The sequence below is a fragment of the Gasterosteus aculeatus genome, chromosome 11, assembly GCF_964276395.1.
Source record: "Gasterosteus aculeatus chromosome 11, fGasAcu3.hap1.1, whole genome shotgun sequence".
In the NCBI taxonomy this organism is placed as follows: Eukaryota; Metazoa; Chordata; class Actinopteri; order Perciformes; family Gasterosteidae; genus Gasterosteus; species Gasterosteus aculeatus.
This window is the reverse complement of record NC_135699.1, coordinates 16051256-16068173: the sequence shown is the minus strand read 5'-3', so window position 1 is coordinate 16068173 and position 16918 is coordinate 16051256. Positions and strand designations below refer to the sequence as shown.

The following is a 16918-nucleotide window of genomic DNA, read 5'->3' as shown; positions in this document are numbered from 1 at the left end:
GATAATCATATATATAAATATTCATCGGATTATTTATTGAAATGACGGCATGAACAGATCACCGGACTGCTTCGACACCAGCGGATTCAGCAGCGGTTCTACTTCTTTAAAAAAAAAAAAACGTAAAGCGTTTGGAATACCCCACAAATCACCCCGCTCATCTGCTGCGAGCGCGTCTGTTTATAGAGCTCCACTCCGCGCTCGGACTTTAACCAGCGCCTGCTACAACTTTAAGAAATACGTGACTTGCTTTTCCTTCCTTGCAGGAAATCACATGGAGGTCTCGCGCTCACATGACAGCGTGAGCGATCAATGAAGGTACGGTGCGAGAACCTCTCACTCTCCTCCTAACGCAATGTTGTCATTTCATTTCTCTGACCGCGTTGTTGTTGTTGTTGTTGGTGGTATTTTGCCGTCGCGGGGTAAAAGCCCGTTTTTTAAAGGCGTCTGGTGGTTCAGTTCGGCGGAGGCGCGACGCGAGCGATCCGATGAGAACTTTTGGGTACATTGAGATCCCGACGTGATGTTGCCCGCATCTTAAACCCCCTCCGCGCGCAGCGGACGTTCACTCGATGCCCCGAGTTATGCTCTCTTGATGCGCGACGATCCACAGCAGCAACACGACCGTTACAGATGATTCCAGGGGGGGAAATGGGTTTAGGTGCGTCTCCCCCCCCCCCCCCCCTGCCACGTGAAAAGCCTCCTTCAAGCAGAACACCAGCTTTCATATATTTCATATATTGATCTGATCTGCTTTCCTCTGTAAAACTACGAGGAGGTCGTCTGTTTTGTGCACCTTTTTAAACTGTCGCCTAAACGGTACCATCGGGTTTCGTGACAATGCAAAGTCATGTGATGGGAAATAAAAGGTGATAAGAAAGCCCCGCTGTCGGTTTTGAGCAGCGCTCATTTAGTTTAAAGTTGGAGCCTATCGGCTGGGGTGGATGAGACAGTGCAGGTTATTCAGAGGACCCGAGTCTCTAAGGTGGGGGGGCTCACACTTAAATACAGAGGCTGCGTACAACGGTAATGATAAAACAGGCATGAAATCATTAAACATCCCCTTCTGATTGTTGTATTTTACCTGCGTGTTAACTTCTACAGCTGGTGTGCGCATCCTTCCGTCCACACACTCTTTAGATCGAGACCGATGTTTTATTTTTATTTGTGTCAAATTGCATCACAGAGGAGCAACGTCTCATCAACAGCCGGTCTGCAGGAACTCGCTGTGGGCTTGCAGACGCGTGGGCGCTTGAATTATTCATGTCAGATTCAGTCCCCCCTGCGAGACGTAAGCTAATGTCACAACACAGCGGAGTGTGTTTCTGTCATGGCTCAGTAGGATTTCCCGTTTTGTAGATCATCTCCTTTTGTGTCTATCTGGCCCTTTTTGTTGTTGTTGTTGTTGTTGCGCAGAAGAACACGAACCACGGTGTGAACCTGGGACTGAGGAGCGGCGGCCTTCACTTGACGTCGTCTTTGTCGTCCTCAGGTTGCCGAGCGCGTTGACCCCCCTCAGACGGATCCTTGAGCAAGTCGTCGCTCTGTAATAAAGCGCTCGCTCAGCAAAGAAAAGCCACCGACCTCCCGGAGGAGCCGCACACAAGGTCGGTGACAGCGACGGCTTAATGAGTAGCTCGACGATTCCTGTTTCATTCTGAGGCCGACTCCCCCCCCCCCCCCCCCCGCTGTTAACAAGTGTCTCCACTCTTTTACTGGCTCGCCCAGTCTCAAAGTTTCATTACCAGATGTTTTGCTTTAAACGGCATGCAATCACAATGATCACAAAGTAACACTAGGGAGTATTTCTACACGACTTTCTATCCGTACTTTGTTCCTTTTCTTACTTAAATTCAGCTGTTTCGTTGTACTTTTGGCGGGGAGGCCTCAGCTGTGTTGAAGTGTTGCATTCCTTCCCCCGGTGCCACGACAGTGGGCGAGTCCCGGGCTTTTTCACAGAGGTAGCCATTATGCCGGCTCGACATTCATTCCCAAACCTTCTGTCATTATTTAAGGCTCTCTGTGTTATTTCAGGCGGGGGGGGGGGCAGAGTGGCGGCCAGCTGCATGCAACTCCCTTAAGCGTGCGCGAGAACAAGCTTTCCGCATTTGTCGCGGCGCACGGCCTCCGATTCGCAACCTCTCCTCGGAATGCGCAGAAAGCGACAGCACGCGCAACGCCGGTGGTATCTGGGGGCAAATAGAGCGAGACACGTAGCCGTCTGTCGATAGGAGGAAAGTGCTCTCAGCGCCGGCATTCCTCACCGTGAGGCAATCCATTTCTTCCCCAGAGTCAAACATAAGAAGTCGGCGCCGCTCGTCTGCTCGCAGAGTCGTCCGAAGCCCGCAGGCGTTGAGGATGCAGCCGGCGCGGGACGACGCGCTGACGCTGTCCCAGACGCTGGACAAGCTGCTGGTCGGAGACGCGGTGCAGGTGGAGCTCATACCGGAGAAGAAGGGCTTGTTCCTCAAACACGTGGAGTACCAGGTCACCAGCCAGGCAAGGCGTCCCGGGAGGACAACGCTGTCTTACTTTGAATTATTTCTTTCCTTCCCATCACTCTATTAACCTCCCGTTCCATATGACCCCCCCATTGTACGTTTGAAATGATTGTTTGGATTCTCAGGTTATTTTCTGGTTTTCAGCGTTTTAAGATCTCGGTTTACCGGCGCTACAATGACTTCGACGTCTTCCACGAGGTTCTGCTGCAGAGGTTCGCCTACCGAGTGGTGCCGGCGCTGCCGCCTAAGAGGATGTTGAAGGGAGGTGCGTTACTCCTTCTTCTACACATTCAGCAGAGCGTTCCTTTGTTTCTGCGTTTCCTGCACCTTCCCTTCTGACCTCATTAATGCTTTCGCTGCTTTGTTTGGAACATTTGGATTCTTTTTTTTTGTTGCTCGATTAAGATCGTGAATACAAACTCCTCCAGCGGCATCAGTTGTTGTTGAAAAGAAGAAGTTCTGCATGAGCCACTTTCAGTTCACAGGGACTTTTTCTGCCGTTTGTATATCAGAATGCCGTCTCTTCAACGCCCTAAATTTGACTTGTTGCCCACATTACCCACAATGCAACAGTAAGGCCGAGATCCTCCTTGTGGCAGTGGCAAGTGGGTGGCAACTTTGTGGCAGGCAGCGGCAATCGCCAGTAAATCAGTCGGCGTCACAACGGCACGCTGGGTGGAAGGAGCCAATTTTTCCCAGAAACAACTGTTATTTGTACGACAGGTCAGCTGCTGTAAATATTTTATTTTATTTAATTTTATTTGAGACACGTGAGCCCCCGTCTTCTTATTACAGAGGCTAATTTTAGGTTTGGACCGGCGGGTTCTGTGTAGGGGGTGGGGCTCTCAAGTTTGATGCCACCCACTTGCCACTGCCACAAAGAGGATCTCGCTGTCACTCCAATGCAACACGACCACGGCCAGTTGGGTCGGGGATTCGGGTGTTTTGTGCGAGGAGCAGCTCGGCCCTTTTGTTCTGACCGACGCAGGGAATGAATCTGGCTTCAAGCGCCGTGAATAATATATTCAAAGCGTATGTTCACACATGCAGTAGTGTTTCTATTCCTGTCTCATTATTTACTTTCCTTGTCATTAATCCACCACTGATTCGAGACGAGTCGATGCGGTCTGATCCTGTTTTCTATCGCGTTCTCCTCTCCCGTCCGCAGTGCTGACCTCCGTCTCCGAGCGCGACTTCATCGAGGGGAGGAGGCGCGCTCTCGCCAGATTCATCAACCTGGTGGCTCGGCATCCCTTCTTCTCGGAGGACGAGCTGGTCAAGACCTTCCTGGCCTTCAGCGGCTCGGTACGTAGCGCCTCTGTGACCCGCCCGCCCGCCCGCCCGCCCGGCGCTCGGCTGTGTCGCAATAAGCGCCGTCGCTCACTGTTCTTTTCTCTCACTCGCCCGGCGTCCCCCGACACAGGATGTCCAGTCCAAGCTGCGCGACGCCTACAAGAAAACGGGCGACGAGTTCATGACCAACAGAATCGCGACCCTGGCGAAGGTTCGTCCCGTGTGCGCGAGGAGGAAAGTCCTCACAAACACCCCCACCCTCCACCCCCGGACGACCCCGCTGCGTGTAAAAAGGACGGCGTTTGTTTTGCAGGAATATCTCCCGGCCGACATCCAGGCTCAGTTCTCCACGAGCAGAGAGCTGATAAGGAACATCCACAACAGCTTCCAGAAGCTGCGGGACCGGGCCGAGAAGATGGCGGAGCGCTCCAAGGAGAACGCGACTGATCTGCTCATGTTCGGCAGAGAGCTCAGGTTCTTCTTTTATTAGTGGTCTTCCTCTAGAAAACGAATGTTGATGAGACTCCGAACCCTCGTGTTTGTCTTCACGGTTGTTTTGTTCGTAGCGTCTCTGCCGTATTTCATGTCCCACCGTGGAGCCTTTAAACAATCTTCTAGTAACATCTCCCCCCCATCAGTACTCTGGGCTCAGACGCTTCTCCTCTTCCCTCCTTGGCCTCCTCACAAAGCACGTGGGGCGCGCTGCGGCGCTCTCTGAGGAGCCTGTCGGTGGAGTTCGCCGCGCTGTCGGACAAAGCCGCTCAGCAGGTACGCCTCCCCCCCCCCGCGCCCCGCTCCGCCCCCAGAACGCCACCGGGCGCTAAATGCTGTTCCGCTTGTGTCCTCAGGGCCGACGGGAAGAGGACGATGTCGTGGAAAAACTCAATCTTTTCCTGGACCTGCTGCAGTCGTACAGAGTGAGTCGGCTGCACTTTGTGCCGCAAAGTTTTCTTTTATCCATCAAGGAAACAGAAATATCAACCTCCTGTTTTCTGATGGCGACACAATGAAAAGGTTGTATAGTTGCAGTGAATCCCGGATCAGTTTATAACTAAATTCAGGTAATTACGCAATGAGTCACTTAGCAACAGCGCACCCTATTTGCAGTTCTTAGAAGAAGGGCGGTTTGCAAGGATCAAACCGGTGGGCAGACAAAGTGGTATTTACCACGGCCTCCATTAACGGCAACGCATGTCCCGATCTGCACCAACGCGCAGGATCTCTGCGAGCGGCACGAGAAAGGCGTCCTCCACGAGCACCAGAGAGCGCTGCACAAGTACGGCGTGATGAAGAGGCAGATGATGAGCGCCACCGTGCAGCCCAAAGAGCAGGCGTCTGTGGAGCAGCTGGAGTCCCGCATTGTTCAGGTGCTCCATGCGTTTCCTCTCTTCCTCGCCGCCGCCAGACGAGGCCGCGCGTGCGTTAGCGACAGGCGAGCGGACTCGAGCGCTGTCAAAGCAAGAAGCTTTGTGGTAATTGGCGGTTTCCTCCAGTCTGTGCCCAGAGGACTCGCCCGTCGACGAGTTTCGATCATTACATCATTATCACAGACGAGGGCGGAATCTGCCGCCGAGATGAGCGGCCTTTAGGTTTTTTTAAGGGAAATTGATCAAATAAAAGTCTTGAATTAGCCCTCGATAGTCGTTTTTGTTTTTTAAATGACTCGTCGTTCAATAAGTGGTGATAACGTGAGTTTCTTTTCTGTCGTTGCGTTAACAGCAAGAGAACGCCATTCAGACCATGGAGCTGCGTAACTACTTCTCCCTGTTCTGCCTCCACCAAGAGACACAGCTCATCTTCGTCTACCTCCCGATCACGTCCCACATTCTGGGGCTTTTGTTAACTCCCAGGTCCAAGGACACCGAGAGGTGAGGCCGCCGGTCTGGAAATCATTTCTCCACAGACCCTTCGGGGGGGTCAAGTTGGGTTTAAATTGGCTTTTAAAGTCCAACAAAAGAAGCAATGCAGGTGGTGGCTCTCGTGAAAAGAAACCCTCTCATTTTGTAGCTTTTTATTATTTCACATGAACACGTGAATCTCTCTGATGTCTTTGGCAGGATGCTTTTATCTGCACCTCGATCTTTAATATTCAAATTGCGAGACAGCAACAGTTCGAGAGGGTTTCCGGGGTTACTCCGAGGTAGTTTAGTGTTTCCTGATGAGAATAACTCTGGGTTTTTTAGCGCTGATATTGAAATATGTGGGTCGGGAGAAGTGACCTTCCGCTTTCCTTGCAGATGGGAGCCGTGTGGAATGAACTCGAGCCAAAGCTCGGGTGTCTCTTCGGTGGAAATAACGGATTGAAACCTTCCACCTGAGACCCGAGCGCAGAGGAAATCACCCTGCAGCCACGGAGACGTCTTCTTATACACACGAGTGCGTTCCACGAGGGTGTCCGAACGGGTTCTCGTCTTCGCTTCAGTGTTCGGGCCCCGGCCGTGTTAACAGCTGCGCACATTTAACGCCTCGTTCGACGGTGAAGTATAAAGGCTGTTTCACAAGGCAGACGGGATATTAAAGCGCTCCATCTCGTTCCCTGAAGCACCTTCCAACCTGTTAGAAGGTTCATACACTAAAGACAGTTTGAAGAGCGTGACATCATGTTTTGGTTTATTACAGGATGGGATTCTTTTAAATCTCCAGCCCTGAAGGTTTTGCCTTGCAGAATAACTCTAGACCGATGTGCTTTTGATACAGATGTGAGTTCATATGGACGTGTAGCAGCACACTTTATACGTTTTATCAACAACTGCGCTACTTCTACAATGTTTACTTCTATGTAGAGCAACACACTTGCTTCCTCTGCTTGAATTTACTCCCATGTTGTATTTCCTAACTATTTTGAAAGGCCTATGCGCCAAGTGAACTACTATAAAGGGCAGATTTGAGATTTATTGATTAAAAATGACATTTAGCACCAGCAGTGTAATGTTAATAACACTAAGCCATTGATTTACTACCAACGTGTAATCATATAAATCCAGGGCTGCTGCACAGTTTGAACTCGAACGTTTAATGATCACCTGAAGATGTTTTGAAGGTGTCACTTTTTGAGATGGAGGCTTGTTTTCACAGCTGGATAAATGCTAATTTAAATAAGTTTTGTAACGCAGCATCCTTTTCTGCTATTAGACTTTCTACTGAGACACTTGGCCTGAAAACAACCATGCACATGCATCTCTGCACACATATAACCTGCTTCAGAACATGATGTATTTTTCTAAATAACAAAATCAAAAGGGACAAGTTGCCGTGGATGCGCTCACGTTACTTCAGACTAACATCATCTCAAACACACAAACTGAGGCTGAAATCGAGAAATTCAACTTTTATTCTATGAAGAAACTGTGCAAACTATTGTTTCTGGAATCGTACAGCTCACCTGCACAGAACAAGAAATCCACTGATTATCACTGTAGATATTGTAAATGTTGAATTTGTGCTGAATCAATTATCCTGAAAATAAAATCACAGGGTGTATTTTCTGTCAGTGTAATTCTGAGTGAATTTATTGCTACGTATTCAAGTTGGAAGGCCGATGCTCAGGAACGTCCTCTGAAACGCAGGTCTTCTCACAGTTCCTCCACCTCTTCCAGTCTTTGGCTGAGGATCACATCGTGACCCTGAAACTTAAAGTATCCAACGAATTTCTTCTTCTGGAGCAGCAGCGGGAACCACAAGACGTCGTCGGCCCACATCTGGCTGAAAGGAATCTGGTCCTGTTTGAACCACTGAGGCCGCATTTCTACAGAACAATAGAGGGAATAGTCGATCTTACACCTCCTAAGAATTAAGCACATTTGATCATCTACCACAACCCGTTAGACAACTTTTTTTGTGCCACTTTCATTTTTCTCCATCGAAAAGTTACTTTCTAGTCCAGGGGTTTCATCAAGAACCCTTTTCTATTTAAAGTCTTTAATCTAGAAGCCTCCAAAAGGGGACCAACCTCTTGAACTCTTTTATATTCTGAGTAGTTTCCTCAAGAGACCTTCAGAGTGCTGGTGGAGCCCAGCTGAGCCCATTGTCACAATCACAGTTGTTGGGCTGTTGTAAGCCGGATTGTTCCATTTTAAACACCCGCGCTTTCAACGATCTCTGAAGAACCATTTTCCCCCAAAAAGGTTTTATTCCTGCTGAACCTTTCCTGCAGTTTCACAGTTTCATCTGTCGTTTCCTCTCTTGTTGTGTTAAACTTCCACATTATGTATTTCCCACTGACTTCAGCACATTTTCACGCTTCCTTCCATTTATGTCTTCAACCCTCGGCAGAGTGACCTCTGTTGACCTCCAGACTCTTTGCTGCGTGTCTCTAATTTTCACTCGGTCAACCTTGACTAAACTCTCAGGAAACACAGCATTCCTTTTGTTGAGGGCCTCTTCATTCCTTTGTGTACATGCAGTCTTTTTAACGTCTCCTCTCTTCTATTACATGTCATTTAGCTGACGCTTTTATCCAAAGCGACATTCAATAAGTGCATTTCAACCATAAGGATACAGACCCCTCAACTAATGTTCTCCCCCTGCGTCACGTCTGTGAAGATGTTTGAGTCAGTCTGCTTCAAAGAATCACTGTCGTCAAAGTGGTTTTAAAAATGGAACCGAAAGTTGTTCCTCAGAAGTTCTCAAGGAAGTCATGATTAAGGGGAACCAAAAGCAAAAAAAGATTATTTTTCTTTAGAATCACATGTTTTTGTTATCCAAGAACTACGTGCTTCTGCAATTGTCCTCCTTATCAAAAGAACGTCTATTTTCCTGGTGCATTGTGGGTCAGTAGAAATCACACAACCTTCTGACTCCGTTGGTTCTCCGTTGTAATGGTCGGCTCTGAAAACGTGGACGTCGAGCAGCTGCGCTTCACCAACAAACTCAAATGTGATGTTTCCGACCTTCTCCAGAGCGTCCACCGTGAGGCCGCTTTCCTCCAGCAGTTCTCTGAAGATGAAAACATCAAATAAACATGTGATGAGGGGAAAAAAAGGGGTTCTTGGGGTTTGTAAGATAAGTTGTTCTTTTTTTATAAATGTAAAAACCCCATAACTTAATGGAAAGATAAGCAATGCATTGCTTTTCTCACTTATTAATGCAAAATGCATAAAGAATGTTCTGTTTTCATTCAACCTGTGAGCTGCATCTCAGCACCAACACCTGGCGAGAAGAGTCTCACCTCCTCGCACCATCCTCAATAGTTTCTCCTGGCTGAACTTTGCCTCCGAAGCCGTTCCACTTCCCGGCCCCGAACCCTCTCTTCTTCATGCCGAGCAGCACCCTGCCCGGCTGGACCACCAGCACCAGGGTCAGCAGCTTGCTGGAGCTCAGCATCGTCCCTGGGGAGTCACGTGAGCACAAGGTTAAAACAAAGACAAACTGTCCGATGCGCGTGGCCCGCACGAGCTCAGTCATTCTCACCTGTCCGAATTCCGCCCCGTGCTACGAGAAGAAGACAGCAGAAAAAGTTCCAAAACAAGACCACGTTGAATGGCTCCCGCGTGCTGACGTATGAGGAGCACGTCTCGGTCGGGATCAACGTCAGGCAGGCGTCAACGTGATCGTCTATGACACTCGACAGACAAATATTTTATGACAGCGGTTTAGGTGGGATGAGTTGAAAGTATGGAAGTGAATAATTAGAATAAAAGAAAGAGGTCATATTAAAAAAAGAAGCGTAAAACGTGATTTCCCCAGATAGGAACTATTGCTCTTAATGTTTTTGCAGTAAGGGGACATATATGAATGATGCACAGAACGGACCAATGGTGAGTTGTATTCCCACGCGCGCTCTGTTCGGCTTAGCAAAGTAAGCACAGCGATGTGGTGCGCCTCCCTCCCGAGGAGACTCCTCCACTGCTCCCCGAGCTTAATGAAGAAGCAGAAAGGGAAAACTGCCGCCGAGCAGCGCTGGCTGCAGCGGCAGCGCAAGGACCCGTATGTCAAAGCGTCCCACGCGCAGCACTTCCGCTGCAGAAGCGCCTTCAAGTTGCTGGAGATAGACGACAAGTTCCGGCTCCTGCAGCCGGGGCGCAGCGTGGTGGACTGCGGAGCCGCACCCGGAGCCTGGAGCCAGGTGGCCGTCCAGAGGGTCAACTCAGCCGGGACAGGTGAGGGACATTTAAATGATCCTCCTGACCGCAGTCATTTGTGGAAATGCCTCAATACAGTTTGATAATTTGTTATTATTAGTGATACTGGAGGATGGGGTCATGTTTTGCACCAGATTAATATTTCAAAAACATTTGTTATTATGTTAAACTACGCCTCTTTTAAAGAATGACATTTTGATAAAAAGACTGTCAAAATCTTTTGATTTTGTTATGTTGACAAATATATATCATAGAAAAAAAATATATTAGGTCGAAAAAAGTTTTGAACTAAATGTCAAAATATGTCTAGTCAAAAAATAAGTTTAGAAAAAAAGTCGTTAAATATATTTGTTAAAAGATTTTTTTAAAGAAAAATTCTTAAAGAAAATATTAGGTAGAACCTTTTTTGAAAAAAATAGTGTTTTTAAAATAATTTGCTCAAAAAAATATTTAGGAAAAAAAAAGTGAAAATAGGTTCAGTTGACAAATGTCATGCAAATCAAGTAAAAAAAAAAAAGTGAGAAAATGTTTTGAAAAAAAAGAGTAAAATAATTTAGTCAAACGTTTTTGAAAAAAAAGTGAAAATAGGTTATATTGACAAAAGTTATGGAAGAAAAGTAGAAAATTGTTTTGTTAAAGTCAAAATATGTAATAATGACAAATGTCATGGAAAAAAAGTATTGGGTCTAAAAATGTTTTTGGTGAAAAAAAAATCACTTTTTTGGTCAATTATATATAACATATAATTGTCTCTCACTTGCAGCGCATCACTTGTTGTTTTACGTAACCACATTACTTTTTTCCCCCGATGGCGGAAACCCGCCAACACTCGCGTACACACGGAATCTCCTCCTGTTAAAAGCCAGTTGACGGGTTCTCTTGCGTCGTAGATCCAGCGCTGCCACGCGGTTCGGTCGTCGGCGTCGACCTGCTCAACATACCGCCTCTAGACGGCGCCCGCTTCCTGTCCAGCCACGACGTCACCGACCCCGCCACGCAGGCCAAGCTGCTGGAGCTGCTCCCCGGCGGCCGCGCTCACGTCATCCTGAGCGACATGGCGCCCAACGCCAGCGGTTTCCGGGAGATGGACCACGAGAGACTCGTCGCAATGTGCTTGTCTCTGACGGACTTGGCCGAGGGGATTTTACTGCCGGGCGGCTCCCTGGTTTGTAAATACTGGGACGGGATCCTCGCTCGCAGGCTCCAGGAGGAGCTCTCCGGTGTGTTCGGCAGCGTTCTGACTTTGAAGCCAAACGCCAGCCGGAGGGAATCAGCTGAGCGGTATCTCCTCGCACGGATGTACAGGAGGACGTCACCGTGATCCCCAGGATTCTTCCAGGTGAACACGAGGTTCCTGGCGACTCGGAAGCCGAGCTTTTGATGTGGCAACGTGGAGAAGAGGCTTGCTTCATCACGTTGATCAAAAGGGGGCACTGTTGAGGCACCGCTGAGGCTCGCAGCCGCCCAGAAGCTGATCCCCGTCCCTGCGAACGATCACAGCGAATCCGTCATATCTAAAACTCATGCGAGCGTCTTCAGTCTGATGCTCCACGAGAGCCCCGTTTTCTCTGAAGTTGGTCTTGTTCTGCACAGTCAGTTTGGTATTTGCCTTTTGCTGCAGAAAGTGATTCAGCAGTCCTGCTTGTGCTGGAAAATCGGCACTGGCCGCCGTGTAGAAACATGCAGTGATCGTCTCGTTGAGAGCTGATGGAGGGCCGAGTTAATGCCGAGGCACGTACGGTGTGACCGACGGGAGGCGTGCGAATATCTTCAGCCCAGTGGGTCGAGGGTCTCCTCCAAGTCACTGTGTCGCGCGTCTATTCGCGCTGTTTTCCCGGTCTGTTGTCAGTGATTTGATTCCGGTGATGCCGCCACGCAGAACCACTGGCGATGGCATGAAAGGACGTTTCCTATCAAAGCTGCGTTGAGGACGACACTCCTCATGGATGTGATGCGTCACGCGGGTCTGTGGAGGGATTCACAGCGTGGGATAATATGACATCGTCCATTATGTGTGCTGTTCCTTTTTTATTAGCGACGTCATATTTTAGCCCCTTGCTTTCTCTTCTTCATTCAACCTGTTCATAGCATTTTTTTTTGGGCAATTTATGCCTCTATTGTTGCCAAAGTGAATAACAGCCTGTCCTAAAAACATCATTTTGCTTACTAGATTAATTCTCTGACAAGTAGGAAAAAAAAAAACCTTTTATGGTCAACACTGTATTTCAAAATAGAAGACAAGTAGACGCTTTACAGGGGTCCTTTTTTACAGCGTTCACTTTTGATGTTTGATTCACACTTATATTCAGCCAATGGCTTCTTGATGACTCTTTAGGAGCAACTTTATGAGTCCGTCTTAAATCACGCAGTCAGGCGTTGGGAGGGAACGAAAACGCTGCTTTTATTTCATCAGTCAAGCTATGACTGATGAAATACTTTTCACCATTAATAGTTGACACGCATTGTTGTGTGGTGGACTGGGACCCAAATTGCACAAGATGTGTCGCTATGATGTTGGAGGTTGAAGCCTGTCAGTGGATGCAGATCTCACCGTACTGAATAGATAAAACTCTTTATGAACCCTGAGTACATGAATATGTCAGTATGTTTCTTATACTATGACAGTTTTCCTCAAATTGAAGAAATACTAATACGTCTCTTGCATTATGATAATATATTGAAATGTCTGTCATGTCTCCAGCCACACGGCAGAATTGGACTCTAAAGCTGACGAGTTTATTCACTCGTGTGTCTTTTGAAAGGATTTTCTTCACAGCGGTTGTCCCTCAACTTGTTATTATGATTGTCTTGGTTTTCTCTTTAGACATAATTACCTGAGCGTCTTTGGATCCCTGGTAAAAGCATCCAATTACTGTGTTTTAACCTTGTTTGATGGTGGATTAAACCATGTGCTGCTCTTAGAGGGGGGGGGGGAGCCCACAGGGCAGCAACGTTTCTTTTTATATGCAAAGAATAATCCATAAAAATAGTTCATTCATCCGGCGATATATTCAATAAAAGTGTCTCACATTGTGAAATAAGAAGCAGATATAAAGCAATGTTTTTGACGTCTCTCCCAGTTTGGGCCCTTTTGGTTCGTCCCACCTTTCCCATCACTGAGGCCCCTGTTCATTCACAGATTAATGACCCACCGGGGGATGTTAAGAGTCGTGGATGCTGCATAATGCTGGAGATAACCTTTGCAGAAGAGGTCGTTATGCATCTGTGTCGTACTTGTTTTTAAGATTTAAGTGAATTTAGATAATACGAATGAAACATTGCACTTTCTGTAATTCAATTGCCCTTTCAGTCTGAATTCACGTGTCTATTAACGTAACCGTAAATTACACTTAAACAAACTCCTTCAAATTACCGCCAACGTATCCTCGTCATAGAAATCATATTACTCGTAACTGCATTTTTTTTGTTTGTTTTTGGAGTCTGATTGATCCACAAAATGAACTAGAAGCTTAATCAAATTAGCATTTATGGCAGCGAAAGGAAGCGACGGCTCACATGAATGAATTAACAAGGCTGCGATTTGGCCTTTGTGTCTCAGGGGTGATGAGTAATACTGTAAGAAATTAAACATTCACGCCTCCTGGTTAAATAAGCCACAGAGACTGACCTCTGAACAGGATTGTTGGCTACGAATGGGAGCAGCCAAAGCTGATTGTGAAAGATGATCAATTTTACCTCTCATCACTTGTTGATTATTCACTTTTTTGCTATTTAGATTCAAATTATTTCCAAATGACTCTGGGATTTATGTTAATTGCTCTGAGCGGAGCAGCCAGGCTGGGGATGAATGTTGATTCATTCACAGGTTAATTCATTCTTCTCCAGCTGCAGGTTCACATCCAAATATTAGTATTTCAAAAGAGAAAAACACAGACCAAGATTTTGAATTGAGATTTCTCGCCGTAATCGACTCAATTTTCATTTTAAAAACAAATCTGCGGCACAAAAAAAACCCCCTCTTTAAACTAAAGTTATTATGAATAACTGATGAATAGATTCCTCCATTTGCTGTCAGAAGAGACGAGGTCGGAAAAGCTCACGATTGATTCGCTCAATTGACGTCACGAGGATCCGCCCCTCACGCCGCCGCCGCCGTCGTCTCCGGCGCCCTCAAACAGGAGGACGCGTGAACGTCCTCAGAAGAGCACAAAGGAAGATCACTTGGCCGACTTTGTCTTCGGAGACACCGATGGGTTTGTTCTGCAGCGCGGGAGGCCTCCGGGAAGCCGCCGCGTTGGGGTGGAGGGCGGGTGGTGCCGGTAAACCTTTAGGCTCCCGTGTGGAGCTTTCAGCCCAAAATGCCTTTTCTAATCTGTTCTACGTCCAGCTCTGCAAACACAGAGGCAAAGAGAACAAAGAGGTTTTTGCAGAAAATAAATATTTTAGGTTTTCATCATGAAGAAATAAATTCAATTCTGAACCAAAAGGAGTCACAAAGATTGAATTCATGCACATCGCTTCAACGGATTTCCTTTAATGATGTGTCTCTGTGGAGCGTGTATTCAGTGGTACACTTTAAACCCATAAGAACCTAAATTAAATACCAGATGTTGGCTCACAGATGTGTTTTTGGTTTTTGGTGACTGAGATGAGGGGTGTCATGCAACTTGGGTCTCAGGGCAGATTTGAGATGGTGAAGTTGTGATTACGTGATCAGTGTTGCCCCCCTCAGGCCCCCGTGATGTTGGTCCGTTCAGACACGCGTGATTTTGGGGCAGTACGAATATTCTCGCCCTGATTTGACGTGGCTGCGGCGTCGTTGCGTCTAACTGGTTCTGAGGGGACGAAGCAAGAAGCCTTTTCATCACGGAATGAATCATCGCTTCTCCAGAAGAGGCTGAACAGCTGAGCTGCAGCATTTCTCCCTTTTTTAAGTGCTCTGTTCAAAGAGCACGAAACGTGGAAGTTTGAGTCCGGTTCTTGTGTTGCTTTCCATTTAATTAAGCTGTCGCGGGGCGAGCCGTCTTCTGGGCGTCGCGGGGACGGTTCCGCTCGCAGGAAACGCCACTGGGAGCGGTGACTGGGCAGGAGACAGATGGTGCAAAGGCTAATTGTGTGACATCTCACTTCATGTAGCTGTTCACATATTTACACGTGAGCCTTTCAAATCGAAACGCACAATCGCTTCCCTCTAATGGAAGTCAGCTGGGCCGTAATTATATAAACGAAGAAATGTTGACGGAATCCGAGACTTTTGAAGTGAAGTTCCACCCACTGCACGTCCCAGGTAATGACTGGAACCCCCCCTGGATTTCTCTAGAAAGCGAGGAGGAAGAAGAAGAAGGAGGAGGAGGAGTCCTTCTTTTTGGAGCTCGCTCGCTCGCTCATTAATCTCCGCGCTGCTGAAGGCGAGACGCGACGCGCTGGTGCAGCGGGGGCCTCGGAGCCGCGCAGCCACCGGGGGCCACGTGGGGAGCGAGGAGGAGGAGGAGGTGGGGGGGGGGCGAGGTGGGTCGGCCTGCTCCCACGCAGCGCCGCTGGTTGTTGTGGTCGACTTGTTTGGTTTCCTGGAAGGTGCAAAGCCTCCACCAGCAGGAGGGGGACGCGGCGCGCCTGGCAAAGCATCTGAGATTGTGTCGGAGTGGAGCGCAGCGGGAGGCTGATGAATGTAGCGGGAAAAACACGTCCCCATTGTTACGGAATCATTTTTTTTTTTTGCCTTTTCAGAGTTTTATGTGGATTCAAGCTGTGATTTTAAATATTCATATCATTTGCCGAGATCCTGCGTTTACCGCCGAGGACGTCTCGGTTTCCAGAGGGTGTGGATTGTGAGTGTCGGCGTTGTCGAACAACAATCATCAAAACAAACAACGTGGCACTCGTCCCTCTAACAATCCCGCTTGTGTCTTCCTCTGCAGTGCAACGGGACAATAAACCCGCCGCCTCCGGGGGAAACGAGTCCGCTTGTATTAATACTTTCTGTGCGGGTTGCTGTGGGACGGTTGCCGTTTCGCCGCATCGCCGCAGGAACCCGTTAAAAACCCACCAAAGGGAACAACATAAGAATGTATTTAGGATGAGGCAGCCAGCAGCACCGGAGTCCCGTTAGGTCTCTGTGTCCGTCCCCGTCCCTCGGCTCAGTCACGACTCGCCTCGTCTTCCTCCGCCTGGGTGTTCATCTACGAAGCATAAGCATTTTATCGCCGTCCTTTGCGTTTCCTTCCGGGGGAGGGGGGAGGGCGGCCTCGCCAGGAGTCTCCTTTGTGCCTCGCCTCCCCTCGCAGGGCGAGCGGTCCCTTTTGTTTCCACCGTCATTGTTTCAGAATCGCCCTGTCGGCCATTTTTTCCCTCGAGGCCGACCGTTGGATAAAAGGACATCATCTCCCGCCGTGGTCTTCTGCTCACGTGTGACAGCAAAGAACGAGCAAAAAGAGAAACAATACTTGGGGAAAATAAGAACTCTGGTATTGTTCTTTACCTCGTTTCCCAGGGGCACCGTTATATATTTTGCTGGGCCCGTTCAAGGTTGCTGAGATGATTAAAAAGGGTGGAGAAGAAACACCGGCCGCTACATGTTTGCCGTCACATAATTAACTCACTTTTCAATGTACCGGACCGAGGTTTATGAAATGAAAAGTCACCAGCGTCAGCTTTTAGTAACGAGGGATCAAACTTCATTCATGCTTGTTTGCAGAGAGTCTCAGTGCTGCAGCAGAACCCGGATAGTCGATGTGTTCCACTTAATTGTTTGTAAAACTTACTGTTGTAAGCAGTAAGCAGCGGAGACGATGCACAGAACAAGTTTCGGTGCTCAACTTCCTCTAAAACTCTGAACAAAGTCAGTTAACGGAATAGACCATATATGATAACATCGCTACCGGTCTGCTCACGCGATCATGTGCTTCAATGTCCACCTGCAGATAGTGGAGAGTACATTCCTGCATGCATGTATGCACGCATGCATATGCATCCGATGCTAATATTTGTGGTGCAGATTTTATATGGGAAAGAGCAGGAAAGTGAACCCTTCGCTCCCTGACTTGATGAAGACACAGTAGAGAATAGATTAGATGGTCACCTGAC

The 16918-nt window shown here is 47.9% G+C and overlaps 3 protein-coding genes across 3 annotated transcripts; 2 read left to right on the top strand and 1 right to left on the bottom strand.

The window, feature by feature from the left end:
* Positions 1–178: 178 nt before the first annotated feature.
* Positions 179–7284, top strand: snx8a (sorting nexin 8a). The gene is given in 13 exon segments (XM_078084068.1): positions 179–318; positions 1493–1607; positions 2291–2499; positions 2646–2766; positions 3670–3806; positions 3925–4005; positions 4108–4268; positions 4433–4562; positions 4643–4711; positions 5012–5161; positions 5514–5625; positions 5628–5662; positions 6032–7284. Coding segments are annotated over 11 exon segments (1218 nt in total). The 5' UTR covers positions 179–318; positions 1493–1607; positions 2291–2358; the 3' UTR covers positions 6113–7284.
* nudt1 (nudix (nucleoside diphosphate linked moiety X)-type motif 1) lies at positions 7108–9782 on the bottom strand. The gene is made up of 4 exons (XM_040191961.2): positions 9204–9782; positions 8962–9121; positions 8584–8729; positions 7108–7539 (listed from the first exon to the last, which is right to left on the bottom strand). The coding sequence occupies exons 2-4, from the start codon at positions 9114–9116 to the stop codon at positions 7367–7369; spliced, it is 474 nt and encodes a 157-aa protein (XP_040047895.1). The 5' UTR covers positions 9117–9121; positions 9204–9782; the 3' UTR covers positions 7108–7366.
* Positions 9362–13587, top strand: mrm2 (mitochondrial rRNA methyltransferase 2). Its single transcript, XM_040191960.2, has 2 exons — positions 9362–9892; positions 10765–13587. Exons 1-2 carry the CDS (start codon positions 9604–9606, stop codon positions 11193–11195), a joined length of 720 nt encoding a protein of 239 aa, XP_040047894.2. The 5' UTR covers positions 9362–9603; the 3' UTR covers positions 11196–13587.
* Positions 13588–16918: the final 3331 nt, after the last annotated feature.

Coding starts and splice junctions, on each gene's coding strand:
- nudt1 (XM_040191961.2), bottom strand. CDS start 9,116: ATGCTGAGCTCCAGCAAGCTGCTGACCCTGGTGCTGGTGGTCCAGCCG. Junction 8,730..8,961: donor ATTGAGGATGGTGCGAGGAG/GTGAGACTCTTC, acceptor TTTCATCTTCAG/AGAACTGCTGGAGGAAAGCG. Junction 7,540..8,583: donor AGAACCAACGGAGTCAGAAG/GTTGTGTGATTT, acceptor ATTGTTCTGTAG/AAATGCGGCCTCAGTGGTTC.
- mrm2 (XM_040191960.2), top strand. CDS start 9,604: ATGTGGTGCGCCTCCCTCCCGAGGAGACTCCTCCACTGCTCCCCGAGC. Junction 9,893..10,764: donor GGTCAACTCAGCCGGGACAG/GTGAGGGACATT, acceptor CTTGCGTCGTAG/ATCCAGCGCTGCCACGCGGT.